This window comes from Ursus maritimus, unplaced genomic scaffold, assembly GCF_017311325.1.
Source record: "Ursus maritimus isolate PB19 unplaced genomic scaffold, ASM1731132v1 scaffold_25, whole genome shotgun sequence".
Lineage (NCBI taxonomy): Eukaryota > Metazoa > Chordata > Mammalia > Carnivora > Ursidae > Ursus > Ursus maritimus.
Genome location: NW_024425008.1, coordinates 1,240,646 through 1,268,215, shown reverse-complemented (window position 1 = coordinate 1,268,215; position 27,570 = coordinate 1,240,646). Strand labels below are relative to the sequence as shown.

The 27,570-nt window shown below is 46.9% G+C and overlaps 1 protein-coding gene across 2 annotated transcripts in view; it reads left to right on the top strand.

The window, feature by feature from the left end:
• The window catches only part of TDRD9 (tudor domain containing 9), a 54,588-nt gene that overhangs the window by 18,847 nt on the left and 8,171 nt on the right, over window positions 1–27,570 (top strand). For both annotated transcript variants that reach the window (XM_040641332.1, XM_040641333.1), the window contains 13 exons: window positions 1,520–1,636; window positions 2,646–2,753; window positions 4,245–4,345; window positions 7,369–7,542; window positions 10,220–10,331; window positions 11,300–11,512; window positions 11,794–11,883; window positions 13,024–13,284; window positions 14,408–14,563; window positions 15,576–15,646; window positions 16,563–16,672; window positions 17,206–17,302; window positions 24,067–24,205. In XM_040641332.1, the coding sequence (XP_040497266.1) occupies window positions 1,520–1,636; window positions 2,646–2,753; window positions 4,245–4,345; window positions 7,369–7,542; window positions 10,220–10,331; window positions 11,300–11,512; window positions 11,794–11,883; window positions 13,024–13,284; window positions 14,408–14,563; window positions 15,576–15,646; window positions 16,563–16,672; window positions 17,206–17,302; window positions 24,067–24,205 (1,749 nt within the window). The remainder of the gene's footprint in view (window positions 1–1,519; window positions 1,637–2,645; window positions 2,754–4,244; window positions 4,346–7,368; window positions 7,543–10,219; window positions 10,332–11,299; window positions 11,513–11,793; window positions 11,884–13,023; window positions 13,285–14,407; window positions 14,564–15,575; window positions 15,647–16,562; window positions 16,673–17,205; window positions 17,303–24,066; window positions 24,206–27,570) is intronic.

Genomic DNA, 27,570 nt, shown 5'->3' with positions numbered 1-27,570 from the left:
ACACCTGTGATTTGTAGGGTTTTTTACTTTAGTTGGAGATAATTTTGTGGTAAATTGTGAAAACTTATAGGTATTTGGGGTTGTGTATTCTTGTGTGTGTACTTTGAAGTTTGGTGTTTTGTGTGAAATGGTTTTTATTACAACTGGGTGATTTGTTGAGAGCAGCTGTTGAACCATTGGTCACTTGAGCTTGTTTATTTTATTTTATTTATTTTATTTTATCTTATCTTATCTTATCTTATTTTATTTTATTTGAATTCTAGTTAGTTAATGGTTTCAGGAGTAGAATTTAGTGGTTCATCACCTACATACAGCGCTCATCCCAACAGGTGCCCTCCTTCATGCCCAGCCCCCAGCCACGTCCCCCCAGCAACCCTGTTTGTTCTCAGCTTTTTTTTTTAAAGATGGTATTTATTTATTTGTGTGTGTGTGAGAGAGAGAAGGCGTGCGAGCGAGTGGGGAGGGGCAGAGGGAGAGGGAGAGTCTCAGGCAGACTGTGCTGAGTGTGGAGCCTGACGCCGGGCTCAGTCTCACGACCCTGAGGTCATGACCTGAGCCAAAATCAAGAGTCGGACACCTCACCAACTGTGCCAGCCAGGCGCCCCTGTTCTCATCTTGTTCTTAATCACAGAAGCGGTACACATTCATGTGGAGGTTTTGAGGCGTGTAAAGGACTTAACGCGGAGGCTGTGGTTCTGGTTACTTTCTCTCGTGATGCCCAGAGGACATCGTGGGTGTATGTTGTAGTGGTTGTGTGTGTGTGTGCATGCGTGTGCACGGACAGATACGGATCGTGAAGCACGTGTGGTTCTGCGTCCTGGTATTTTCTGTCAGCGTCATCTTGAGCATCTTTCCATTTCTTACTAATTCATCTTTAATAAGTTGAGTGGTACTAAATGCAGCGCCCGGTCCCGTAGACGTAGGAGCGCTTTGCTCATCGAGGGCGGCGCCCGGTCCCGTGGACGTAGGAGCGCTTTGCTCATCGAACACTTACTTTCCACCCGTAGACGTAGGATGAGCCAAAATCAAGAGTCGGACACCTCACCAACTGTGCCAGCCAGGCGCCCCTGTTCTCATCTTGTTCTTAATCACAGAAGCGGTACACATTCATGTGGAGGTTTTGAGGCGTGTAAAGGACTTAACGCGGAGGCTGTGGTTCTGGTTACTTTCTCTCGTGATGCCCAGAGGACATCGTGGGTGTATGTTGTAGTGGTTGTGTGTGTGTGTGCATGCGTGTGCACGGACAGATACGGATCGTGAAGCACGTGTGGTTCTGCGTCCTGGTATTTTCTGTCAGCGTCATCTTGAGCATCTTTCCATTTCTTACTAATTCATCTTTAATAAGGCTTTGCTCATCGAGGGCGGCGTCCGGTCCCGTAGACGTAGGAGCGCTTTGCTCATCGAGGGCGGCGCCCGGTCCCGTAGACGTAGGAGCGCTTTGCTCATCGCACACTTACTTTCCAGTGTTCTCATTGTTCTGAGTAGCGTAAGTACTCCTATTTCAATGTGTCTTTCTTAGGTGGCTGAGTTATATGAAGAATTGAAGAATCGAATCTCCCAGTTCAATATGTATGTGGACTGTCGGCGGCCCGTCATGGACCAGGAGTATGTACACAAGCAGCGGTTCATCCTGCAGGTGTGCTGGGGTTTCCTGGACGTCTCTTCTCCTCCTTTCTCCCGGCTAGCTGTTGTGGTTGAGAAAGCCCCCAATGCTTTCTCTCTGATACAAATGATGCATCAAAAGATTTTAGGCCCCTGGTGTTCGTGCTGCTTTGGGGGACAGCATGGTTCAGGTTCCCGCGTCATGGAGTTGGTCACCCAGCCCCATTGCTCATCTCCAGAGGAACGTTTCTGTAGCACACCAGCTGTTGTTACTGCTTCAGGAGAGGTCCTTGGGTTTTTGCTTTTAAGAAACTAAAAATGTTCTTAATGTTATCCAACATATGTAGCTATTCCCTTACACTGAAAATACTAACTTTAGAGGGCATGATCAGGCTAGCTGGTTGGATGGGACGTTATAGGGATTGTGTAGAGGGAAGTGTATCCTACAAAGGGGCTAATGCTTCTGCGTTGGGGTTCAGAGAAGGAATATATCTGTACACATCAGCATGTAGACTTGGGTTGTAGGTGGCTGTCTGTGAATGGAGTGATGCTGGAACACAGTGTTTTTCTGGATGTCAAATTGGTTGGAGGCTGGGGAGAGTCTTCCGTGAATGTATGTGTCAAATGGTGCACTTGGATTGATGAAGGGACTGTCTACAGAGTGTGTTTAGAAGTGCATATTGGGTGTGCTTCTTGGAGTCTGGGGAGGTGCCTGGCCCGTGGAGGTGGGTATGTTGGACAGCAGGTGGGCAAGTGTGTACAGTCATTCGTGCCCTCACTCAACTCACCACTGTTTCCTAAACCTCCTTCTGAGAGGGGCTCCAGCTCCTTTGAAGAAGGACATGTCCGGAGTGCTTCTGTAGTAGCAGTGAGATAATCAGAATTGTGACTTTCTACTTGATTGGTGGAAGGGTCAGTATTTTTATGCACTCCTCTTTCACCTTACACCTGTTGGTTACATCGTTCTGGGAAGAGATTAGTGTATTGTTGAGACAGACCAATAAAAAATGTTGCTAGTTCATGAAAATCCAATTCTCTTCTAGGTGGTATTGGCAGGTGCTTTTTACCCAAATTACTTCACTTTCGGACAGCCTGATGAGGAGATGGCGGTGAGGGAGCTGGCCGGCAAAGACCCAAAGACGACCATTGTGGTAGGAGCTCGGCTTCAGTGTGGCTACTACCGTACATCATATCCTCTAGTCGTTCCCAGGTTTATAAGGACCTGGTGAATTTGTCTCCCCCTAAAGTGAATATTATGGCTTGTGTGACCTTTTCACATACATCTACTTGCTCTTCAGTCTGGCTGCCTTTTTTGCAGACCTGGCCTTGAAAGAAAGCCTTGAGAAATTACATATTTATGATTAATGCTGATTGGTCATGTGCCATTTTGAAGGATTTAAGACACTTCTCCATAAGTTTAAGAACATTTAGTTAACAGTTTTGTTTCACACAAAGTAAAATGTTACTGGTTGGCAGCTTTGTACAGCTGTACAGTTTCCTACAGGATTCTCCTTGGACACGGAGCTGTGCGTGCCTCCTTCATCCACAAGGCAGCCTGTTCACCCTGCGCTCTGGGGGCCAAAAATTTGTCTTCTGTGTGTGTTATAAAACCAGATGATAGCTTGTATTGACCCCGCACTTATCTGAGAGGCCCTTATGACGTACTTTGTATTCATGCTTCTCTGAGCCTCGCACTGGCCCCTCGAGGCGGGGATTTACCACCAGCCTTCTTTCATGGGGTGGTTGAGTCCTAGGGCGACCCGGTACTTTGCTTCAGGAGACTTGACTAGACAGGTCAGAGCCCAGGCGTTCTCACCTACCCACTGCCTCTCTTGTGGGGCCAGGGTGGGTCCTGAGACAAACAGGACCTGGTGGCAGGGGCCGTGGCTGTGGCCAGGGCCTCAGGTTTCCTGCCAGAACCAGAGCCTGGGACACGAATCGCCAGGACAGAAGGGGGAAAGCGAGGACCTGGGGCTGGTGGAGAGAGTCTGCCGCAGCTCAGTGCGCTTTACTTCCGGCAGTGATGGTGGAAGTGCCCCAGTCCCTAACCTGTGCTCCTCTCGAGTTCCCAGTCTTCTTTATGTAGAAAGAGTCTTTTTTTTTTTTTTTTTAAGATTTTATTTATTTATTCGACAGAGACAGAGACAGCCAGCGAGAGAGGGAACACAAGCAGGGGGAGTGGGAGAGGAAGAAGCAGGCTCATAGCAGAGGAGCCTGATGTGGGGCTCGATCCCATAACGCCGGGATCACGCCCTGAGCCGAAGGCAGACGCTTAACCGCTGTGCCACCCAGGCGCCCCTAGAAAGAGTCTTTTAAAGAGATGCATTTAGTCAGCTTGATTACTGGAAAGTAAAATAAAACACAACTCTTATTTTTTGTGTTAGGCTTTGGATTATTTTAACAGAGAAAGAATTATCTTTTATTTAACATACTTATCATTAAAGTTTAGTTATAACGTAACAGTCATCAGCCACTAAATATACCTATCCATAGAGTCTACATCTTATGGTTAAAAGCAGTGATCTAAAATAATGGGCTTTTTGTGAACTAAGGTAATGGGCAGCGGCTTAACTTTATGAACATAATCACTGTTTCGTTAGCTTTGACGTCTGCTCTGATGAATACTGCATTGTGTGTTACAGCTGAAACACATTCCTCCCTATGGATTTCTGTACTATAAACAACTACAGTCTCTCTTTCGACAGTGTGGTCAAGTCAAATCCATTGTATTCGATGGTGCAAAGTAAGTTGTGTATTTTTGTAATCAACTGAATTATGAAAGAGCCAGCATGTGTTCAATGTTTGCAGGAACTCATTCTTAAAACTGAGTGCACGCGGAAATGGGTCTCTATCCGGCTGCTCCGCATCACCTTGGAACCCAGCTTTGGTTTATCTTGTTGTCGGTAATGATTTATCTTCTTTTTCAACCAAGTGAGCTCCTAGAGGAGCTAAGCTGGGAGCTTGGCAGTCTGACACCAGGGAGGCTCTGCGGTGCCGTGCGGTGCTGGGGCGGGCGCTCGGAGCATGCGCCTGTCCCTAGGTTTTCATGGGGTGTCCCTAGTGATACGTCACTTTGTAGGCCACAAAGGTGCACGGGAGTAGGGTGTATCTGCTTGTAGTTATTTAGAACACATATGTTCTGAATATTTTTGGAAGGTAAATACTCTAAAATCTCCGTTACGTTGCCCCTTATTTTAGCTGCAGATACAGGAAACGAGATGGCACGTTTTGAAGTTATCACTTTGAGTTTTTATTTCCAAGAGAGACTATTCAGGTGCAGAAAAGACTATTTACAGTTTTAAATGGAATTTTAGTTTTAAAATTAGAATTTTCTTTTGGTGTTCTATAAATTGTATTTCATTTATAAAACTTGGTAAATCTAGTGAACAAGAAACACTTCCGCTCTTTGATGTCTAGTAACTCAAGTTGAGCATATTCTGTCCCTTTTCAATTTGGATGAATCCCCTCAAACATTTTAAGTTCTGTTCCTATGATGAATATATTGATTTTCTTTGTAAGCACATGCATCTTCCCGCTGGCCTGTGCGCATGCTCACCTTGCAAATTCGTAACCCTAACAAAGTCCTTCTGAGTTCTTTTAACAACCGTTACAGATTTAACTAATTAAGCTGATAATGTCTCAAGTTTTTTCAAATATCTTAATACAAATTATACTGAAACTCTTAATTACATTACAAAATCACTTCTTTAAAACTAGAATCACACAGTAAAGTTCTCTTTCTTGAAAACTGAAAGTGTATTTGCCTCGGTGGAGCTCCAGTTACAGGTGGACGTTCTTTGGTGGGTTGAGTAGCCGGCGGTCTGGGCTCTCGCTGATCTGAATCCCTGGGTTGGAGTCTGTTTGTTTCATGTTCTTCCTGTCTGAGCCTTTGTTAGAGGTATTTTTATCCTATTTTGCGTGGCTTCTTGTATTTCTTGCTTTTTAGTCACCGTAGCAATGTCATGTCAGTTACCTGGAGAAGTCGTTGTGTTCTTCTGGGTAAACCAGTGGCAGTTCCTGTGCTTCAGGTATTTAAAGGCAGAGAATGACACAAGTCACTGTTTGACAGAGTAAAGGCTGTGTTCCTTCTGGGATCATGCGGGGCCCACTTTAGCGAGGAACCTGGGTCAGGTGTGAAGGACATCTGAGCACGGGTAGTAAGTACATAGGCGCACCTCCTCCTCCCATAGGAAGCTTTCAGCCTAGGTGTGGGGTTCTGTAGACCTTTGCCTATCGTGAAGTGTTGTGGGAGAGGCTCAGGTGGTCAGAAGACATTGCTTCTGGGCCTTGGGAGCAGTAATGTTCATTGGGGCTTCCCAAGGAGGTGTGTTAGGCGGGTGGTGGAGGTGGCCGGTGGGGCAGGATGGGGTGCTGACCCAGTGGGAGCCCAGCGTGAGCCCTGTTGGGACTTTGGAGAGTGTGGGGTGTGTGCGAGGCACAGCGGAGGCCTTTTGCCAGCCGATGGCTGTGTGCAGACCCCTGAGTGTTCTGAGCTCACTGTTTTGTAGGATGTGGTCAGGGAATGATGGGAGAGGGCTCTTTTGTAGTTTCTAAACCAGAGGTAATGTTTGAAACAAAGGAGGCAACAGGTGAGGCAGAAGCTCTCTCGGGTTTGGCTGTTGTTCGCATGTGCAGAACAAAGAAGAGAGGAGGGCCCGGGAGGGCAGGTCTTTGAGACTGCATTGACCAGACAGAAGGGCTGTGAAGAGCTGACTCCCGGGGGGAGGGGATGGGCGGGGGTCCCACAGGCGGGACTGCAGAATCCTGCTGCAAGATGTGCGTCATGGAAGCGTTGTGGTCTCAAGTGTGAAAGAAACTGCTTCTGAGGAGGGACTCAGGAGCCCTGTAGAGAAGGATAACAGGACAAGGGGTGAGCGAATTGGGCACAGGCCAGGGGAAGATGGGCATGCTCGGCAGTGAGTTCACCAGGAGGCAGGTGAGGAGGGCGGAGGAGAGCCAGTTGTCCAAGGACAGCAGACTCAGCCTGCAGACAGGCTAGGCGCAGGTGCACACTGGATAGGCCGGCTGAGTTAGAGGCTGACTCTCTCACCTGCTTCATGCTCTTCCAGGGCTCAGGTCACACATTTCCATGACTGTACTTGTAGGGCTTGTAGGTCTGTTTGCATGAGTGTGATGTTTTGACCCAGGGGTGTTCATGTACAAGCAAATGTGAACTTGAAGCTTTATTTCTTTATACCAGGAAATGCCAAGCAGATACACTTAGTGCATGCTTGATTCTCATCCCCCAGAGAAAGGGATGGGATGGGTGCCCAGAGATGTGGGAGGGGGTGGCAGCGTGCGATGTTCATCAGCGTGCCTGGGTGGTAAACTTGATGGTGTTTGTGGAGGGAGTTCACGAAGATCACCGACCTACTCATTTGTGTGATTTTATCTTATCTGTGATTTATTTCACAGTAAAGTAGAAAACCCCCAAAACTTGGAAAGCTGTCATTCTGTGTTCATTTTGAGGAGTAGGATTTTGTAGCTGAAAATCTCATTAGTGCTTGGTGTTAATTCTGCATTATTTGCATCATATATAAGGTTGATATCTGGTTTTACTTTAACGGTACATCATTGTAATTTTTATTTCTCTTAAGTAAATACTCTTCATTTAAGGAAACACTCCTTGGTGAATTGTAGAATGAATCAAGGGGAGGTGGAGCTAAAAATTTCCATCTAATCTTGAGAGAAATTAATACGCACTTAGTTCTTTTTTTTTTTTTGGATGCCTGATAAACTGATTTCTTCTTTCCATTTGTGGAGCAGAGCCTTTGTGGAGTTTTCACGTAATCCAACAGAGAGGTTTAAGACTCTTCCTGCAGTGTATATGGCAATTAAGATGTCTCAGCTGAAGGTCTCCCTTGAACTGAATGTGCACTCTTCCGAGGAGATCGAAGGCAAGGTGCAAGGAGGGGCCGTCTCAAAGCTCAGGAGCACCAGGTACTTCGGAAGGCGGCCCGGCAGGGCTCTGCCCACCTCTTTGTGCGGTTTCAGAGACTGCATTTAAATGAACCTTGCTGAAGCTTACACTAGCAGTACTGGCTTTGCAGCCAGAGTCCTGGTTTCCTCATCTGTGTGTACTTGGGCACATTACTTGACCTCTCTGAACCTTGGTGCTCTTTTCATCTGTTTGTTTTTTCCATTTTTACTGCAAAATAGTTGCCATCTATTGCCGTGAAAGTTTAAGGCGTTCAACATGACGGTTTGATTTCCCGACACTGTGAAATGACTACCACAGTACATTCAGCTAACACAAAAATTTCTCCTGTGATGAGGACTCTTACTAATGACTTTCCCGTGTGTCTCACTGTAGTGTTAGTGGTAGGGACCGTGTTGCGCACTCTATCCCTAGGACTTCTTTATCGCAGAACTGGAAGTTTGTGTGTTTTAACCGTCTTCCTCCTCTGCCCCCTTCTCCCACCCTCCACTTCTGGTACCACAAGTCTATGAGTTTCTAGGAGTTTTTTTTTTTTTTTAAATAGATTCCACATGTAAGCAAGACCATACAGTGTTTGTCTTTGACTTATTTCACTTAGCATAATGGCTTCGAGATCTATCCACGTTGTTGCAAATGGTAGTATTCCCTTGTTTTTTATGGTTGAATAATATTCCACTGCATATATATACCACAACTACTTTATCCATTCGTCCAGTGATGGGCACTTAATTTGTTTCCATGTCTTGGCTGTTGTACATAAGCTTCTATGAACATGGGGATGCAGATATCTTTTTGAGGAAGTGTTTTTGTTGCCTTTAGATATAGACCCAGAAGTAGAACTGCTGCATCATGTGGTGGTTCTCTTTTCAATTTTTTGAGAATTGTCCATGCTGTGTTCCATAGTGGCTGTACCAGTTTACATCCCACCAGTGCACAAAGGTTTCCTTTTCTTCTATATCCATGCCAGCATTTGTCTTTTTGATGACGGCCACTCTGACAGACATGAGCTGATACCTTGTTGTGGTTCTTTTTTTTTTTTTTTTAAGTTTTTATTTATTTGACAGAGAGAGACAGCCAGTGAGAAAGGTTCGGAACACAAGCAGGGGGAGTGGGAGAGGAAGAAGCAGGCTCCCAGCGGAGGAGCCCGATGTGGGGCTCGATCCCAGAACCCTGGGATCAGGCCCTGAGCCGAAGGCAGGCGCTTAATGCTTAACAACTGAGCCACCCAGGCGACCCCCTTGTTGTGGTTCTTATTTGCATTTGATGCAAATGCAAATGACTAGTGAGGTTGAGCGTCTTGATGACTAGTGATGTTGAGTATCTTTTCATGTGCTTGTTTGCCTTTTGTGTATCTTCTTTGGAGAATCTCTGTTCAAGTCTTTTGTCAATTAAAGTTTTTTTTTTCTTATTGAGCTGTGTCTGTTTAATAGATATGGTACCTATTGTACAGGGTTGTTGAGAAGAGTGAATGGAATGATGTAAGTAATCCTTGGTTTAAATAGTAGGGATTAGACCTAATATTAGTTTCCTTCCCTCATCCTTAGAGTTCCTCATTTCCTTTGTTTAAGCACAGTGGAGTATTCTCTGTTCTCAGCAGAACAGATGGTGGGACAAAACAGAGATGCAGTTGGGAGCCCCTGGGGCCCTGGCCAGCACAAGCCGCCTCTCCCTCATGGAGGGACAGAAAGGCTGGGCTGCCCTTGTGGCTGGCGCCGCGTGCTGACACTTGCCACTCGGCAGCTGCCGTTGGACATGTGGATTTTCTCTTCTTGGACCAAATTAAATCACCATTCAGGATTTGTAACGGATTCCTTTGCCTTTTGGTCACACTTTCCGAGTACCATGTGCAGGAATTCTCAGTCATCCTTTCTTATTTGTGATCTTTTTAATTCAGTGAGGAACTTGACAGGAATTTGGGGGAATCGGTAAGGAAGGGACATATGTCCCACTGAGTCTCATCCTGTGGGGGAGGTTTCGATTCTGAGACTCTGGGGGTGCAGTGGATTAGGTCTGTAACACAGAGAGGATCTTTCCTGAGTCACTCTTACTTCAGAAATGGGTCTGAAAGTTGGGGAGAGAGTTGGGTCAGGATCTCTTGTATAATTCTTCCTCTTCATCTTAGAATAAAAGCATTAGGAAAGGGACATTTTGTTTTTATCAAATTTGTATTTCATATTCTCAAAATTTCAGCATTTACTATCTTATTGTTCTCAGGGCTAAATGATAACTCCTTGGTTTATTAGAAAATCACGTATGTCTTTTCTAACAGCATTGAACTGGGCTTGGATTCTGGTACTTTTGGAAAGGTCAGAGTCACCTCTGAAAACAGAAATTAGGAAACATTGCAGGTCTTAGATTTAGAATGTGTACCCTTGAAAGTCAATCTGTAAGAGTCTTGACCTTTAGAATCTACTCTTTTTTTTTTTTTTTTTTTTTAAGAATCTATTCTTGAAAGTGTGTAACTCTTGGCGTGCACAGCCCTCCAGGGTAGCTCAGACAGCCGTCAGGAACTCAAATTTGAGATGAAATCAAATTAGTCCTCTCCAGCCTAGGTATTTTATTAAAATGTTCTTTTCTTGTATAAGCAGTGGAATAGTTGGGGCAATAACTTCACATATGGAAGCATATTTTCTTTGTAGTACCTGACTTTGTTTTTCTTCTTTAAATCACGTTACGTAGGGTGAATGTGGACTTCCAGAAGCAGACTGTAGATCCCATGCAAGTCTCATTTAACACATCAGACAGATCCCGGACAATTACAGATCTCCTCCTAACAATTGATGTCACAGAGGTGAGATGGCGTGTTGAATCGTGAGAGCTTTTCTGTCTTCTTCACCTAGAAATGTCATGTTGTGGACATGAAATAGTACACGTACACACCTGCTCACACACCCAGCCCGCGCACCTTAGTGACCTAGCGAATGTGGGTGGGTTCGAATTCCTGTACTTGTTAAATTGAAATGTGGCTACAACACAGTGAAGCACAGATACTCCTTCTAGAATCAAAGTGTAATTCTAAAAGGTTAGGTGCCTTTTAAAATGCTAAAACATTAATTTCGGCAGCATGATAGACGTGAACGTTTAGTTGGCATGGTGATGGATGGTGTGTGATTCAGTTTATGTCAATAAAACTGCATCAGCATCATTACCCTTTAAGGCGTGGTTTTTACTTCTTCACATAAAATATCCGTGGAAGTACATACCTGCTGCCTGGTAAATCTGTGACCATGCTCACCAGGAGACTTCACACAGAAGCTTGGGCTCCGGGCCAACTGGGAAACTGCAGCCGGCATGGGTCCATGCGGCAGCCTGGCAGTATGGGCGGGAGCTGCTCGGTGAGGCCCTTTTCCATGGAACACCCGCTTCTCCTTCTCCCACTTGTCACTGTTCTTTCAGGGGCTGCGTTCACTCCAGACCCACCCTCGCTGCCCTTGAGCGCGTCTGCACTCTGTGGGCTGGGCTTACCGCCTCGGGCCCCATCCCAAGTAAAACAGTCTAGCCTCCTGTGCCTTCTCAAGCCTTTCATGTGTTAGGGTGCTGACGATTCTCGAACCTCTGAGAGAGAGGTCTGGGACACACGTTTCCTCACTGTAGGTGACCACGGATCCCCCTTGTTCGCCTGTACAATTACTTCAGTTCCAGGGAATCCAGTTTGTGAAGTGTAGTATCGAATGTCAGCCCTGCAGCGTGAGCTTATGATAACCTTGACATAGAAATCCTTTCTAGATCTCATCTCTGCTCCTTTTCCTCCTTTTTTAGGTTGTTGAGGTGGGACACTTTTGGGGATATAGGATCGATGAAAAAAACTCAGGGATTCTGAAAAAACTTACCGCTGAAATAAACCAACTAGAGTTGGTGCCCTTGCCCGTCCACCCACATCCAGACTTGGTCTGTCTGGCTCCTTTTGCTGATTTTGATAAAGAAAGCTACTTCAGAGCTCAAATCCTTTATGTCTCTGGGAATTCTGCCGAGGTATGTGCTTCTTTGTAACTAATCACTCAGAGGGAAATGCGACAAACTTGTAGCAGTTTACAGAAAACCTTTTCTGATTTTAAGTGGAAATTAAATGTAAAATCATTTCAGTTAGAAAAGTAGCCTTGTAAAAAGTTACTTCCCTCAGCGCTGTGTGGATTTTAGCTCCTGTCGTAAGACTGCTGGATTCTGGAGCTAGAGTAGATTCTTGTGTGGCCACTGTTTGGGTGGCGCAGGGTGTCTGACCCCGCATTCAAGTGTGTCCTTTCCCCGTTCTCTAGGTGTTCTTTGTGGACTATGGTAATAGATCTCAAGTAGATCTGGATCTTTTAATGGAGATTCCCTGTCAACTTCTCAAACTCCCATTTCAGGTAAGGTAGGAAGCTGCTGTGCCGGGAATGTGTAAGCTAGAAAGGCTTCTCGAGCTCACACGGCCTGCCTGCAGCCCACAGAGAGGAGCCAGGTCCCTGAGTGGGGAGGGACTTGCTTGGTCACACAGGCCAAATTTGATTTCTGCTTTTTTCCAAAAATGTATTGCCACAGATATTTTTGTCAGTATTGCTTGTGGAGTGAGTTAAAATACATGGAGGGTGGTTTCACACTTAGCAAAAAAGTAGCTGTTTGATTGAAGTAACTTAATTTCAGATACTGTTTCTGAGGTTTTTGGTTGTGTTGTAAACAGCTAGAACCTGGGTGGGCCAGACGCACCAGCGGGCTGCAGTCGGTACAGAAGCAGTCCAGAAGGCATCCCAAACTCCTGTTTGGCTTGAAAAGCAACATCAAATTTCCGACCTATGAAATCCTCATTTTGTATGTGAACCCCTCCCCCCCCAATTTTTTTTTAATAGATATAATCATTTACTTAATTTATTTTTGTTGGAGTCTAGTTGACACAAAATATGTCGGTAGTTTCAGATGTACAACCTCGTGAGTCCACAGCTCTGTACCTTGTGCTGTGCTCACGCAGGCGTAGCTGCCGTCTGTGACCATACAGCACGAGCACAGTACCACTGACTCCGTTTCTCGTGCTGTCACCTCTTACTCCTGTGACTCGTTCCTCCATCACTGGAAGCCTGTATTCCTTATGCCTCTTCACCCATGTTGCCCACCCTCCACCCCCCTCCCCTCTGGCAGCCCACTTTGTATTTATGGGTCTGTCTCTGCTTTTTGCTTATTTCTTTTGTTTTTTAGATTCCACATACAAGGGAAATCATATGGTATTTGTCTTTCTCAGTGTGACTGGTTTCACTTATCATAATATTCTCTAGCTCCATTCATGTTGTTGCAAATGGCAAGATCACATCCTTTTTGATGGCTGAGTAACATTGCATTGTGTGTCTACCCCACGTCTTCCTTATACACTCATCTGTTAATGGACTAAAATGTTTTTAGTAGGATTTTTATGAGAACGTCGGTGAAGATCCATGTTCACGGCCACATTTTAGCAGTTTGTGGGGTGAGTGTTTCCCTCATTTATAAAGCTGGTTCAACCCTGCTCTTCTGTCCTGTAGGCGTTGGAATTTAAGATTTGCAAAATGCGCCCCTCTGCAAAGTCTCTCGTGTGTGGTGAGCACTGGAGCGGTGGGGCCAGCCAGCGGTTCGCCTCCCTGGTGGGTGGCTGCGCTCTCCTCGTCAGGGTCTTCTCTGTCGTGCACAGCATCCTGCACGTGGACGTGTACCGCTACTCAGGGGCCCAGGATGCCATCAACATAAGAGACGTCCTCATCAAGGAGGGCTACGCTGAGCTCGCGGAGGAGCCCTATGAGTCCAAGGTACGCACCTTCGTCCTTATTGTCAGAGTGCGTGTGGCCGTGTGCACGTCCGCAGGCGCATGGGTATGTGTCTGTGTGTTTGGGGGGGGCAGTGGAGAAGCAGGGGTACCATTTTCCTCTCCCAGGATGCTGACGGAGACATAGCTAGATCGTGTTTGTGGTACATTTTAAATGCCTTCTGGGTTTCTTTGACACTTAATTATGGTGACTGGGTGTTGCTTTTGTTAGTTTCCTTTTATTAGGCTATTTTTTTCTTTTTAGAATGAAAATTAGATGTGAAAATGTTCTCTATTTGTGGAATTGTTTTTTCTGTAATGGATTCCAAGATTTAGTTCCCTAATGAAAACAATATTTGTTTCAAGTATTTCACATATTTCAAAATGATTTTCAATTATTTCTTTCAAAATCAGTTCTGAAGCTATTTTTCTTTGAAGATTTCAGAGATGCCATGTTTGAGTCAGATGTTGAAGGCCATGTATTTTCCTTCTGTGCTTTCCGCTGACAATGAAGGGGGCTGGGGTGCGGGAAAGGGGAAACGGGCAACAGAACGGTAGCCAGAGAGCCGGCTGGACTTTCTATTTCCATGTGTGAGAAACACTTTTGCGATTCTGGTCGTGTTCCTGGTGTGGAACAGAAGTTTTATGTACAGAAAGTTCTTTTTAAGAGCTGTTTTTCACCCTCTTCAATTTCCTGATGACTGAAAGGTAGTAAAAGCTGATGAGTTGAGCCTTTTTTTTTTTTAAAGATTATTTATTTGAGTGAGAGTGTAAAGCCAGGGGGGAGCAGCAGAGGCAGAGGGAGTAGCAGACTCCCTGCTGAGCAGGGAGCCCGATGTGGGACTCGATCCCAGGACCCCGGGATCATGACCTGAGCTGAAGGCAGATTCTTAACTGACTAAGACACCCAGGTGCCCTGGTGAATTGAGCCTTAAATGAATCCTTTCTTATTTCTTGTGTTTGAATTTTAAAATGGCCTTACTCGATAAAATTTTCTCCTGACCTTAGTGACCTAGTAATAAGCTAAGAGTAAGGTCACGCCTGTGAAATACTTTGATTAGTTTAGAATAAAGTACTTGTAATACAGTTTTTCTCTTAGCAAAATGAACTTTGCTTATTCTGTTCAGCAAAGCCACGAAGCTCTCAAGGGTCTCTTCTCCAAGTCTGTAGAAAACATGGCAGACTTGTCTACATCGTCTCCCGTGAAGGATGATGAAAAGTACCTGATCCGGGTTTTGTTAGAGAGCTTTTCTTCTAATAAACTGGGTGCCCCCAACTGCAAGGTAATTTATAGGAGCTGTTTTAAAAAACAATTTAAAATTTATGGAACATAAGAAGTAGGAAGATCGTTAGGAGAAGAAAGGGAAGAAGAAAGGGGGGGGTAAACAGAAGGGGGAATGAACCCTGAAAGACTATGGACTCTGGGAAACAAACTGAGGGCTTCAGAGGGGAGGGGGGTGGGGGAATGGGATAGGCTGGTGATGGGTAGTAAGGAGGGCACGTATTGCATGGTGCACTGGGTGTTATACGCAAGTAATGAATCATGGAACTTTACGTCAAAAACTAGGGATGTACTGTATGGTGACTAACATAACATAATAAAAAAATATTATTAAAAAATAAAAACTTGAAAAAATGTAAAAAAAATAAAATTTAAAATAATTTTACATTTATATGCTGAGTCTTAACTAGTAGTCGTGATGGGCTTTTGTATCCTGGTCAGTGTTGGTACTTTTTTCACAGTGGCATCTATCTTAGTAAGGGAAAGACCTGGGGTCTAGTGTGGAGAAATGCTTAGACTAGTTCTTTTGTTTAAACCAGCCTTTCCAAAGGCGACCTGTGCTTGTTTACCCAGTTGAAGGAAGCAGTGCGTGGGCTGTCGAGAGCCAGGCCCACCGCAGAGGCCGCTCCAGCCCCGGCCGGCAGTGGAGTCGGTGCAGCTGCCTGTTTCGGAGAACAGGCTGCCGTGTGCCGTCACCTCCCCTCTCACCACCCCAGCCTGTGGCCCGGTGTTCTCAGTGCCCCTAACTCAGTCGGATTGGTCTGATGCAGTGAAAAGAATAACACTTCTTCTGAAGTGTTCGGCAGTATTTCCTTTTTTTGGCCAAACTCTTCTTATCTGTCGATCACAGAAAAGCACCAGAAGGCATTTTTTTCCCACTGCATCTTGAAGGTGTTATAATTGAGGGGTAGCTGTTTTCTTGTTGAAAACATGAGCTAACGTTTGGATTTTTAAAATGTATATGAAGTGATTACTTGCCTATTGGTAACATTTTTCATGGTTTTTATCTACAGGCAATACTTCATGGGCCTTTTAACCCTTATGAATTGAAGTGCCATAGTTTGACCAGAATATCCAAGTTCAGGTATGATTAACTTAGGTTCCCCATGGATTTCTTTTTTCTCTGCTCCTCTATTTATAGAACTTAACAGAAACTAATCTTTCTTTAAACTGTTGAAACGTTCCCTTTTCCAGCTCCTTCTCATTCCTCTCCTAGCTCCAAATCTGAGATATTCTTTCTCTCTTATATGAAAGTCATTCTGTGTAAGACATTCTTGAATATCTTCCAACAAGGGCCTCATTTTTTCTGTTCTTATTGTCATTGATTTTCATTCAGCAAACCTGTGAATGCTTACTGTGTTTGGGAACAGTGTGTAGTTTGAGGGGAACAACAGCGATCAAAATATACTCAGTGTGATCCCCAAAATTGTGTGTCCAGTGGGGATGATATGCAAGGGAAAATGGGTCCTCAGAAGAAGGATTGATGAGGCTCCTGAACATTATGAAAGCCTCTCGAGGGGCCCCTGAGCACACTCAGGCTGTGAAAGGCCATGGAGGTTTCCAGAGAGACCTGAGAAGTGCAAAGGAGTTGGCCAGGGTCGGTGAGCTGGGAGGTGAAGGCTAGCTGAAGGGTGTTCCTCAGCGTGGGCCTTGGCCTGTTTGACTTTGCACTACGGAATGAGTGTGGTGAGGTTGGAGAGTGGGTGGGAAGCAGAGGGGCTGCAGAGCTGGAGTCTGGGGCAGAGGTAGCGATTTGGGCATAGTCAGCGTGTGGGTGGTGCTCGAGGCCTGGGAGCGGGAAAGAGCTGAGGGTGGAGAGGTGCTGGTCCCGGATGAAGAGAGGGGGCATGAAGGATGCTGGGATGTTAAACAGCTTCCACCTGTTGAGCACGGCGCTTGTGTGTTTGACCGTGTCTTTGACATGTGTTAGCTGCGGGTTGGACATCGCACGTTGCCTTGCGGGTGGATCAGCCTCCGTCTCCTGACGATGCCCTTTTCAGATGTGTTTGGATCGAGAAGGAAAGCATCAACTCCGTCATCATCAGTGATGCCCCTGAGGACCTTCACCAGAGGATGCTGGTTGCAGCTTCCCTTTCCGTCAACGCGACAGGTGAGTCGGGCTGTGGGCCCTCATCATCTGCTCTGTCTCCCTCCCCTCTTCTTCGTTACTAGGAATGATTTATCCTATAATTAGGAAACACATTTATGTGCCTGTGCTGTATTTTCAGGTCATTTTCTGAGTGCATTGGCTGATAAAAGTTTAAGAAATGGAGCACATCTCTTTCCCTTTTGTACAAGGGTGTGGGCATTGATTTCTTGATCAGTCATTCATTCCATCATGCTTGTCTACCAAGTAGAAGAAATCGAGGTTCTTGGCCCTGGGACAAACCTGAAAGCTTGATGAAAGGGAAGAGAAGAGTAACCACACAAATGTTGTTCCCGACAGGACAAAAGTTGCAGCATGCTGGCCAGGCGGATGCTGCCGGGTGCCATGGGATCGGACTCTAGGGGCACTTGGCTGTGGGGCTGAGCCCACGGGGATGGACTCTGCAGAGGAGGGGATGAGGAGTGTGCCAGGGAGGCGCGCAGCGTTTTGCAGAGTGAAGTCCATGCCTGACGTCTTCTTTGTTGACTGTCCAACAGGGTCCACCATGCTGCTGAGAGAGACCTCTCTGATGCCGCACGTTCCCGGCCTCCCGGCTCTTCTCAGTGCGCTGTTTGCACCAGTGATGGAGTTAAGGTTCGTCCACTCTGTCCAGGCTTTGTGAAGTGAGAACCCAGCTGGGAGAAGTGGGCGCCTGTCCGCCCTCCTCCTTTGGGGGAGGAAACACCGAACAGCCGGCCGCGGCACTCGTGGCTGCTTGTTGATCTTCCACGGGCTTCAGTGTGGTTGAGGCGGCTCTGCTGTTACCGACATACCTACGCTTGGACTTAGTTCCCATACAGACAGCATCACTTGGGGGCTTGAGGAACAGCGGGGCTGGAGAAAGAAAATAGGAGCTGAGACTAGGCTCAGGATGAATACCGTGCTGATGGCTGTCCTGTCATTAAGGGGCTGTGAAGGTGGCTCTCAGTTGTCAGCAGGCCGCCTTGGCAGTCCCACTGGTGATGGTGACCAGGAGGTAAGAAGGCTGACTGCTTTGCGCACTGCAGCTCTTTTGGTGCTGAGATGAAACAGGAATTTGTCCTGAAGGCTTTAGCGAAGTGAACTGTGTGAGCGGGAGTACAGCCCTTGACAGCATACTTGCTGTGGGGACATATGGTCTTTATTTGACGTTCGGCACATGCAGAGCATTTATCCTTGGGGAAGCCCGGATGGGCTTCTGCAGAGGGGCGGCAGCTCCAGAGAAGCAAGGTCTGGTCTTGAGGAAGGCTCACGCTGCCAGTGAGAAGTGTGGCTGGCTGTGGGGCGGCTGGTGGCTGCGGCCCAGGCCTGCAGCTTGCTCAGCCCTCTCGCCACACGCCTCCACAGAGTCCGCTAGCACGGTCGCAGGTAGTGGTCATTTTCAGTGTAGAGAACGATGTGTATGGGGGTTTTTTTGCACTGAAAAGATCTGCTACTTAGAAAAATCTGGATAAGGCTAAATGGGAAGATACCTGATCATTTTTAAACATTTAGTGTACATATTTTCAGGATTATTACATAAATTTTTTGTTTTTAGGTTTTTGTCATACTACATCTTTTCCACAGTTACAAGCATTTTCATATTATTATGACATCTCTGTAAATATCTGTTAAAATAGAATTTATTAAAATAGAATATTCTACTAAAGTAGAATATTTAATAAATAGAATATTTAATAGAATATTAAAAGAAAATGGCATCAAATACCACTGAGTGGACATAAAATGGCTTTTATAAACACTGTCCTATTTTATTTATGTATGCATTTGTTTCTGACCCGCTCTTGTCCTGAAAGGATTTAATACGCCTTTAAATGTTGGAATTGGGCTTCTCTCTCATTTTGCAATAATGATGTGATAAATATCTTGACAGTATTTATCTTCTGAGTCCTCACAGGGGAGACAAACCTATAAAAACAGCACATTATGTGTGATTATCTAACAAGGAGGAATGCTCCGTGTGGAAGGAGGGAGGCAACTCAGTGAATATGTGAACACAAATTCCTCACCGACTGCTCCTGACACTCTCCTTGCTTCTCTCACTACACTAAGGTCCTGCCTGGACTTTTCTTTTAACTAGGATCTTTTGGAGGGTATGTGTGACATAGTGTATTACTTTTAAATCTCCAAAGTGCAAGTGGTTATGTTACAGAGACACTCAAGAAACATGGAAATAATTGGTATTTAAAATACCATCTTTCTAGAACAAAATAAGCTTACTAGGAGAAGGTTCTGTGTGAACAGGTGTAGTGCTTTGCACATAGCCGATACTCTGAATTCTTTTTGTTGAGTTTAAACGAGCCAGAGTGGGTAGTTTCTGTGACCACGTGGGTGACACTGGGTGGCCAGAGCCTCATCCAGGTGGTCCCCAAGAGGGGAAGATGGGGCCTGGTGCTTTGTTGTTGCAAGTCTGCCTCTAATTAGTTGGGTGAGTTTTCTTTTAATTTGATGAGTCAGTAGGAGGCGTTATTTGAGGAGCTTTGGAGGGGTTTGACGTGGGCGAGCTCACTTCTCTCACCCAAGGTCTGGGCCCAGCGGACCCTCAGGGCAGAGCGGCCGCCATGGCTGCCTGAGCGGCTTTCCCTCCTGGGCACAGCCCGGGGGCAGCTGTGGCTGGCAGGCCGCTGTTCCAACACAGAGCCCATGGCCTCTGGGTCAGCTCTGTCATTGTCCTGTCAGAATTGATGGCAAATCGAAGACCAGAAGGTAGTTTTGCCGCCTCCAGCACACCGTCTGCAGGGGTGTTGGCAGGGGTGGTGCTGGCGATCCCCGCTAGCAAGTAGAGAGCTGCGAGGGGTCTGGCACCTAGGGATCACTGACCTGGCCGCTGTTCCCCGCCCCTCCTCCGCGCTTCTCGCTGCCTCCCTTTGCTTTCCGCCAGCCTGGGGACAGGGCCTTGGTGGCTCTGCCCTTAAGAAGGACGCAGGTTTCCTGTCACCGTTGCCTCCAGCCGCCCTTCGGCACCCCGGTCCCAGGTGGGCTTCGCCTCTCCTGCTGCTCCCGCGGCCCCTGCCCCAGTGTGCTTCCCTGAGCGTCGCTTGTGTCCACTTCGGTGCCCTCAGTACTGTTGTTCCTGGCGAGGGCGGAATGCTCCATGGTAGCGAGCCTGGCGTCTGCAGGAAGGAGCAGAGGTCGGAGAGCAGCTCCTGCGAGGTGCGCTGCCATGGTGCCACCCTTGCCTCCCCCAGTGGCCGCTGGGTCTCAGGTCTTGCGGCTGGTGGGGAGGGACCACCAGTGGTTTTGGCCTGGCCGTTACGGCGCCTTCCGCAGGTCAGCACTCCAGTTCTGGAAACAAGGGAGGTGGAATCTTCCAAAACAACAAAAGGCTCCACTGGGCAAAACTGTTAAAAATTAATGGGAGGGGGTTAAAAAGGGAACTTTGACTTTGTTACTGTTTGTTCCAGTTACTTCGGCTGCATGACAGTTACTTCCAGCCGCCCTTTTGGTGCTGTGAGAGGAAGTCAGACGGGGCCCCCCAGGGACGGCTTGTCTCTGCTCTTCAGCCTCTGGGTCTTCAGCAGGCGACCCCAACGGCGGCGACGGGGTGGAAATCAGGCCTTGGCTTCTCTGCTCACAGGTCTAGTGGTTGATTCAGGTCTTGGGCTGGAGGCCTCAGTTTCTGCTCTTGAGGCTCACGAGGGCCTCCCTATGGGGCTCTGCGTGGGCTCACTGGGGCTTCCTCAAGCATGGTGACTGGGTGCCAGAGGTCAGCGTCTGAGAGAGAGCTGGGTGGAAGCCGTGTCCTCTTTTATGGCTAGCCTCAGAAGTGCCCCCGTCCCCCTTAGACCCAGAGTGCGGGACCACAGACCCTGTGTCACTGGAAAGTGTCCACTTTCCATTGTGAGAACGGCACGTAGGGTGGGAGCTACTGACCTCACCGTCTGTACAACACGCCTCCTATACGGTGACGTATTGTCTGAATCATTTGCGGTGTCGTCAAGTACTGGTCTTTAAAAAAATTTTGATCGAAATCTCGTGTTTAAAAAGCCTTAGAAAACTTGAGAATAAAGCAAAGGTGTCTTCAAGTATTGGAAGTGTGAGGTGATGGGAATGTGTGGTAAGAGGGGGCTCTCTCAGGTCTGGTGGGAAGCCTGTCGCCACAGGTGCCCCTGGGCTTGCTCTCTGGCTTGCCACCTGCTGCCAGACCCAGGGCAGGACCTCCCGCCTCTGAGATTTCCCCGTCTGTGAGGAAGGACTGTTGCGGCTGTTGTGAGCTCACAGGCTTGTTGGGGGAGGGGGGGCCTGAGCTGTAGAGCTCTCAGCACAGCATCTGGGGCCAGGGCAGCCCCCTGTAGGGCGCGTCCATCCTACTGCAGTTGTTCCGGGCAGTGTCCTGGGGAGTAGCCTCAGCAGCGTTTGGAAATATTAGCAGACTTTTAACAAATACAGTTGTCCCTTCAACAACATAGCCTGCTGTTGATGGGAAGCCTTCCTGATAACCTAGAGTCAGTGAGCCTGTATCTTATATGTCATATGTACGTTATACTGCATTCTTGTCATCAAGCAACCTAGAGAAAAGAAATATATTTTCAACAAGTTTCCAGAAATTTTCCACTGTATTCATTGAAAAGAATTCATGTATAACTGGAGCTGCATAGTTTAAACCGGTGTTGTCGAAGGGTCAGCAGAACTTTGTAGATTCCTACAACGCACACCGCGGAATATTTAATAGAGCTTTTTTGTATGGAAGTTTCAGATTGTGAACTTTGAACTTTTGAGGAAATACATTTCCTTCTTTGGCTCATGTGGGGAGTTCTAGATTATTAGCTTACAGTACAGGGTGTTCTTCTGTTGTATTTATTTTAAACAGAATTGTCTGGAGATGTTAGCTCTTCCAAGCATAGCGGTTGTCAGCTTACCTAAACTTGAGTTCCTTTACGTAAGTTGTCTCAGAATGAACTATGTCTCTGGCATCCCCTTGGCTGTATCTTCATGGAACACACTTGGCTTTTGTTCCGTGATTTTGGCAGTTCTCCGTCAGAGTTTAAAATGTGTATTATAAAGGAAGTAAAAATATTTCTGTGGTCCTAATTACTACTAGGTTCACATGAGTTTTTAGGATGCCCAGAAAAGAATTAAAGCCAGTGCTTTGCTTAGCTTTGTTGATGAAAGGTATATTTTATTTTATTTTTTAAAGATTTTATTTATTTATTTGACAGAGAGAGACAGCCAGCGACAGAGGGAACACAGGCAGGGGGAGTGGGAGAGGAAGAAGCAGGCTCCTGGCAGAGGAGCCTGATGTGGGGCTCGATCCCAGAATGCTGAGATCACGCCCTGAGCCGGAGGCAGACGCTTAACGACTGCGCCACCCAGGTGCCCCTATTTTATTTTATTTTTAAAAGATTTTATTTATTTATTTGACAGAGAGAGAGAGACAGCCAGCGAGAGAGGGAACACAGGCTGGGGGAGTGGGAGAGGAAGAAGCAGGCTCCCAGCGGAGGAGCCTGATGTGGGGCTTGATCCGAGAACGCTGGGATCACGCCCTGAGCCGAAGGCAGACGCTTAACGACTGAGCCACCCAGGTGCCCCTGATTAAAGGTTTAGAGCCAATGAGCAGAGAATTACTACCCTGGTGTGGGTCAGTTCAAGGCTAAATCTTTTGAGACTGTCCTTGTTGTTGGTAAGTGTCGTTACCACATGTGAAGGACCCATGTTAGTGTCAGCAGCCATTAGTGAGGTGGAGGTGATGGGGCATTTTATTAACCGTGATGAAAAGCCGGCAGTCTGTTGGTGACCTGGGGCTATTACCTCTTTTCTGGAAAGATTTTCTATAAATTGAAATAATAGTAAATTATGTTCTATTAAAAATAACGGGAGCATACAATTTTTTTTTTAAGATCTTTTTTTTATTTATTTATTTGACAGAGAGAGAGACAGCCAGCGAGAGAGGGAACACAAGCAGGGGGAGTGGGAGAGGAAGAAGCAGGCTCCCAGCGGAGGAGCCTGATGTGGGGCTCGATCCCATAATGCCGGGATCACGCCCTAAGCCGAAGGCAGACGCTTAACCACTGTGCCACCCAGGCGCCCCGGGAGCATACGATTTAAAAAGACAATTTGGTGACTGTTTTTGTAACGCAGATGCTCGCCACCTAATTTATAAGCCTCAGTTCTGGCTCTCTTCTTTGAGTTTACTTAATGTGGGGTTCTCTTTCATTTTCATGAAAGTGAAAAAGAAGTCTGTGTGTTTGTGTGTGTGTACGTGTATCTTTAGGGCAAAGAAGAAAGCTCTGTTTTTGCCTAGATTATTTTCATCAAAACTTTCTTGATCTAGATTATGGGAAAAGGTCTGAGTTAAGAGTCAAAGAAAATTTGCAAAATATTTTAACAGGTATTAAGTATTAATATCTGTTCATTCATTTTATAATTATTTGTTGATCCTGTTCTGGGCTCTGGTGCTGGCATTTAAACTAATGCGTGGGACAGAAGGAGCCTGGGGACAGAGGGCTCTGGGGGCACGGGGCGGGGCGAGGGGGGAGGACAGTTTCCCCGTGGAGGAGCCTGACTGGCCTGTAGGGAAGCCAGAGGAGCTGGAGCCTGGTGCAGGGTTGGGGGAGGGGGGAGAACGTGGTTTGAGATGACATGGGGGAGCGAAGCAGAGACTGGATGCTCTGTGGCTCAGAGTAGCTCAGGTTTTGCTCAGAATGCCACAGGAAACCACTGGAAGCCCTTAAGCAAGGGTGTGAGATCACTGGACTTGTTTTGAAAACTAACACTCTGCTACGTGGGAACCAGACTCGAAGAAGCGGGAGTAGATGTGGGGAGGTGGGTCAGAAAGTAGTCTCATGAGTCCAGGTGAGAAGTGGCGGTGGCTTGGACCAGGCAAGTGGCAGCTGAGATGGAGAGGATCATCAGATTTAGGGAAACTTTGAATATGGAAGTGATAGGACACGGTGCTGGAGAGGAGTGGGCAGTTTTTCATGAAATGAGGATGTAACGCTTTGTGTTGTATGTACGGTTGTTTCAGGATAGGAAGGTGGGACAAACATCTTGTAGGCTTTTACTAAGTGCTAGACTTCTTTCACAAGCCATAAATATATGTGTATAACCTTTTCTGCAGAAACCTCACTAATAAGAATTTAACCCATGAGAAGAATTCAAAGGTATGGGAAAAAACTGAATGAGATAAAATATTCTTTGTTATCTGCCACAGTGAGAAATAGAAACCTAAATAATGGATTAATAAGCATATATTCTATCCTTATAACTACGTATACTCTTACTTCAAATATAAAAAATGGAAGAGAAAATGCAAAAATGAAATTAGTTGCCATACTAGGGTTGGCAGAACTTAGGATGATTGTATCAGCCAGTTCCTTTGATAGTAAAACAGTGGTTTAATAATTTTGAGATATTAACTCTTCTGAAAACTTTCCATTTAGGGTTGATCGGGATGGAAAATGCTATACTGGAGTCCTTTGTGGTTTGGGGTGGAATCCAACTACAGGGGCCCCTATACTCCCAGAGCATGACATCGAGCTAGCGTTTGACGTTCAGTTCAACGTGGAGGATATTATAGAGGTAAGACTGACGTGTCCATCCCACTGTAGTAGCTGTCTCTGTCTCGTGGTTGGTTTGCACACCCATTTAGCAGTGGCGTGGTATCTGACCCGGTGCTTTAAATACAGACATGTGCCTCTGGTCCCGGAGGTGCTCACTCTGCCCTTACCTGCCTGTTTTACTTTTCTGCGTGAAGTAGCCTGACAGACGTGGCACCCTCTGAATTTCTCCTGTGGGATCTCCCGGCACAGTAAGCTTTTCTGGGCAGTGGAAGTAAACACCAGGGCAGCAGGACTGCTGTGAATCTCTGTCCAGGTCTGCTGCCAAGTCCACATCCTTGCTGGTTCGTGGTGGAAGAGAGGAAGCGAAGTCCTGCCCGGCTTCATCCTGTTGACGAGTGGGGGGGGCCTGCTGAGCGGACGACTCTGCCGCAGTTAGGATCAAGCACTTGGAAACTTAGGAAGCAGGTTGACAAAGCAATTTTATGGCTTTTGAATCTAATAATGAAAAATTTGGGCTTGTATTTTGTATGCTTTTATTCTATTTCACTGTCATAGTAATTCAGTTTTATTGCATTTTACAAAGTGAGAAATAAAGCTGGTCCTTTACCACAGATAGTTGGGCAGCACTGCTGTAGAGTACCTGACCCCTCTCTCTTCTCAGAGGTTGCACAGAGTAGGTGAGGGGGCATCGCTGTGTCGAAGGGGGTGGGGGAGAAGGAGGCTGTGAGGTAAGCTGTGCTCTACAGCCTGCCCTTCTCCAGGGGGGCACTGCTCTTACCACCTGTCAGCCTTTCCTTTTACTGACGTAACTGCTCTTTCACTTACTGGTGCTTTGGGCTGAAAGATACTCCTTAGATCATAGGACTAATTGTAAAATGTAAAATGATAAACCTTCAAAAAGTAAACATAAGAGAAAATATGTGTGATCTTGGGTTTGGCAGTGAGCTTGTAGAAGCAACACCAAGAGCATAGCCTGTTAAAGAAAAACTTGAGAAGCTGGACTTTGTCAAAATTAAAAACTTTGCTCTGCCAAAGACCCTGCTAAAAGGATGAAAGGACAGGCTGTTCACGGGAGAAAATACTTGTGAATCATTTATGTGATAAAGGAGTTTTATGCATAATATGTAAGGAAGTCTTAAGACCTGGTAATTTAAGAAACAATAACCAGATGAAACTGTGGACAGCAGTAAACACGAAGAGATGCTCAGCATCCTGCTCATTAGGACACGCAAGTCAAGACCACGGTGACATTGCTCTGCCTGCCTGTTCCGGTGGCTACAACCCCGCACCGGACGGTAACGGATGCCGGCGAGCACGTGGGGCAACTGGAACTCTGCTTGGTGCTGGTGGGAATGCAGAGTGGAACTCCTGTTTTGGAAGACAAGATTCGTAAAAGTTGAACACATGTACCATAAGATCCAAGAATTCCACCTCTGGGTATTTATCTGAGAGATTTGAACAGTTACATCCGCATAAAATCTACAGGTGAATGTTGATGGCTTCATAGCTCATCCTTGTTGGAGGCTGGAAGCAATCAGGACGTCTCCCAGTAGGGGAATGCTCCAAGAAACCCTGCGACGGCCATGCAGAGGGGCACTCTTCAGCAGTACAAAAGCAGGAGAATGATATGAGTAAGTCTTAAATGCATGTCTGCACTGGGGAAGAAGCCAGGACTTGGAGGCTGCGTGCTGTGTGACACCGTTCACTGGCACATTGTGGGCAAGGCTAGGCCGTGGGACAGCGAGCAGAGCAGAGGGACTGCTCTGTGGGTTCCCAGGGCGCCTATCACCCCACAGACTGCGCCTCCTGAAGGAGGGGCGCTGAGGTGTGCGACGGGGACACATGCACACAGACTGAGGAGAAAAAGGAGCTCTGGAAACAAGACTGCAGCCAGAACGCAGCTGCACGTGGACTCTGACCCCTCCGCGGTCTGGCTGCTTCGCTCTGAAACTGCGTTATGCGGTACTGGGGTTGGACCGGCAAGTGCCTGCCGGCGGGGGCCAGACTGCCGCTCACCGACAGAGCAGTTACAGACGGCGCAGGAGGGCTGGAACAGACCTCGGGCCACGGCGTGAGCCAGACATTGATCAGTGCGAACTCATGTTTAACTTACACATGCACAGACGGTGGCTTCACTTACATACATCTGTCACCTAGCCCTGTGAGGGCCTGGAAGCCGTGACATCCCGGCAGCCGTGAACACACCTGATACCCAGACTGTGGTTTCTGATAGGATTTTCCAGTGAAAGGAACCAGGGCTCCTTGGAAAAATGGGTTTCCCTAAGCTTGGAGCCGGGAAAACAGAGGAGGAGCCTTGGAGCTTCTTGTAGTGCCAGAAAGTAAAGACATACTCAGAAACCAAAGGATTGAGGCACGTCAGAGGGACATGGGGCCACTGAAGGAGCTCCTGCTGACCAGAGCTGGGGCAGTTTGGTGTAGTGTCGGACTGTGACTCAGTGTCAGATGATTATCTGTGTGTCCATAGGATAGAAATACATGATTTAATGAACAGATGAGGAAGAAGAGACAGATCTTGCATAAGAAGAATTCCCAGTACTACCTGTAGACACTTTCTCCAGGAAGTAGAGCTCAGTCTGCCCCCAGACCCCACTTTGAGGATGGACTGGACTCAGTGATGTGCTTCCAAGCAGAAGAGGAGGGGAAGGGAGAGGACAGACTTTGCGGTCTCGGCAGACACCACCTCAGCTAAGTGCTCAAGGCCAGCGTCACAGTGATTGGTCATGGTGATGGCACCCATGCCCTCGTGTGATGAGATGATGAAGTGCCTCACTTCTGGGGGCTTCTCCCCAAAACCCATCACCTCAGTCTAACCATGGGGAAATGTCACACGAGCCCACACTGGGGACATCCCATGAAAGACCTGCCCAGAACTCCTCAGAGAATTGTCAAGGTCTTGAAAAACAAGAAAAGGCTAAGGAACTGCTCTCGATCAGAGGACGCTGGGGAGTCATGACACAGGTGTAGGCTAGTGCACTGGGTTGGGTCCTGGAACAGAGAAGGGACGTGGTGGGAAGCTGGTCAGTCTGGATGGAGCCTGGGCTTCTCAGTGAGACTCGCATACCGGGGGTGTGAGGCACTTGCTGGCTGGGCTGGGGGCACACTTCATTGTCACGTCTGTCTTCACAGCTCCACTGTAGATCTCAAATTAGTAAAAATGGAGAGTTTTATTATAAAACTATGACAATGACTGGTAACAAAACATGGCTTGTCATACCTCTGGGGGTGAGATACTCCCTGGGCTTCAGTATAAACATTACAAGCAAGAGGAACACGTATGATATAGGTAGATTTTGAACTGTGTGACCCCATGAGTTTAACAAGTGTGATTAGACTGAAAACTCTGAACGTTTCTTGCTGATTTTT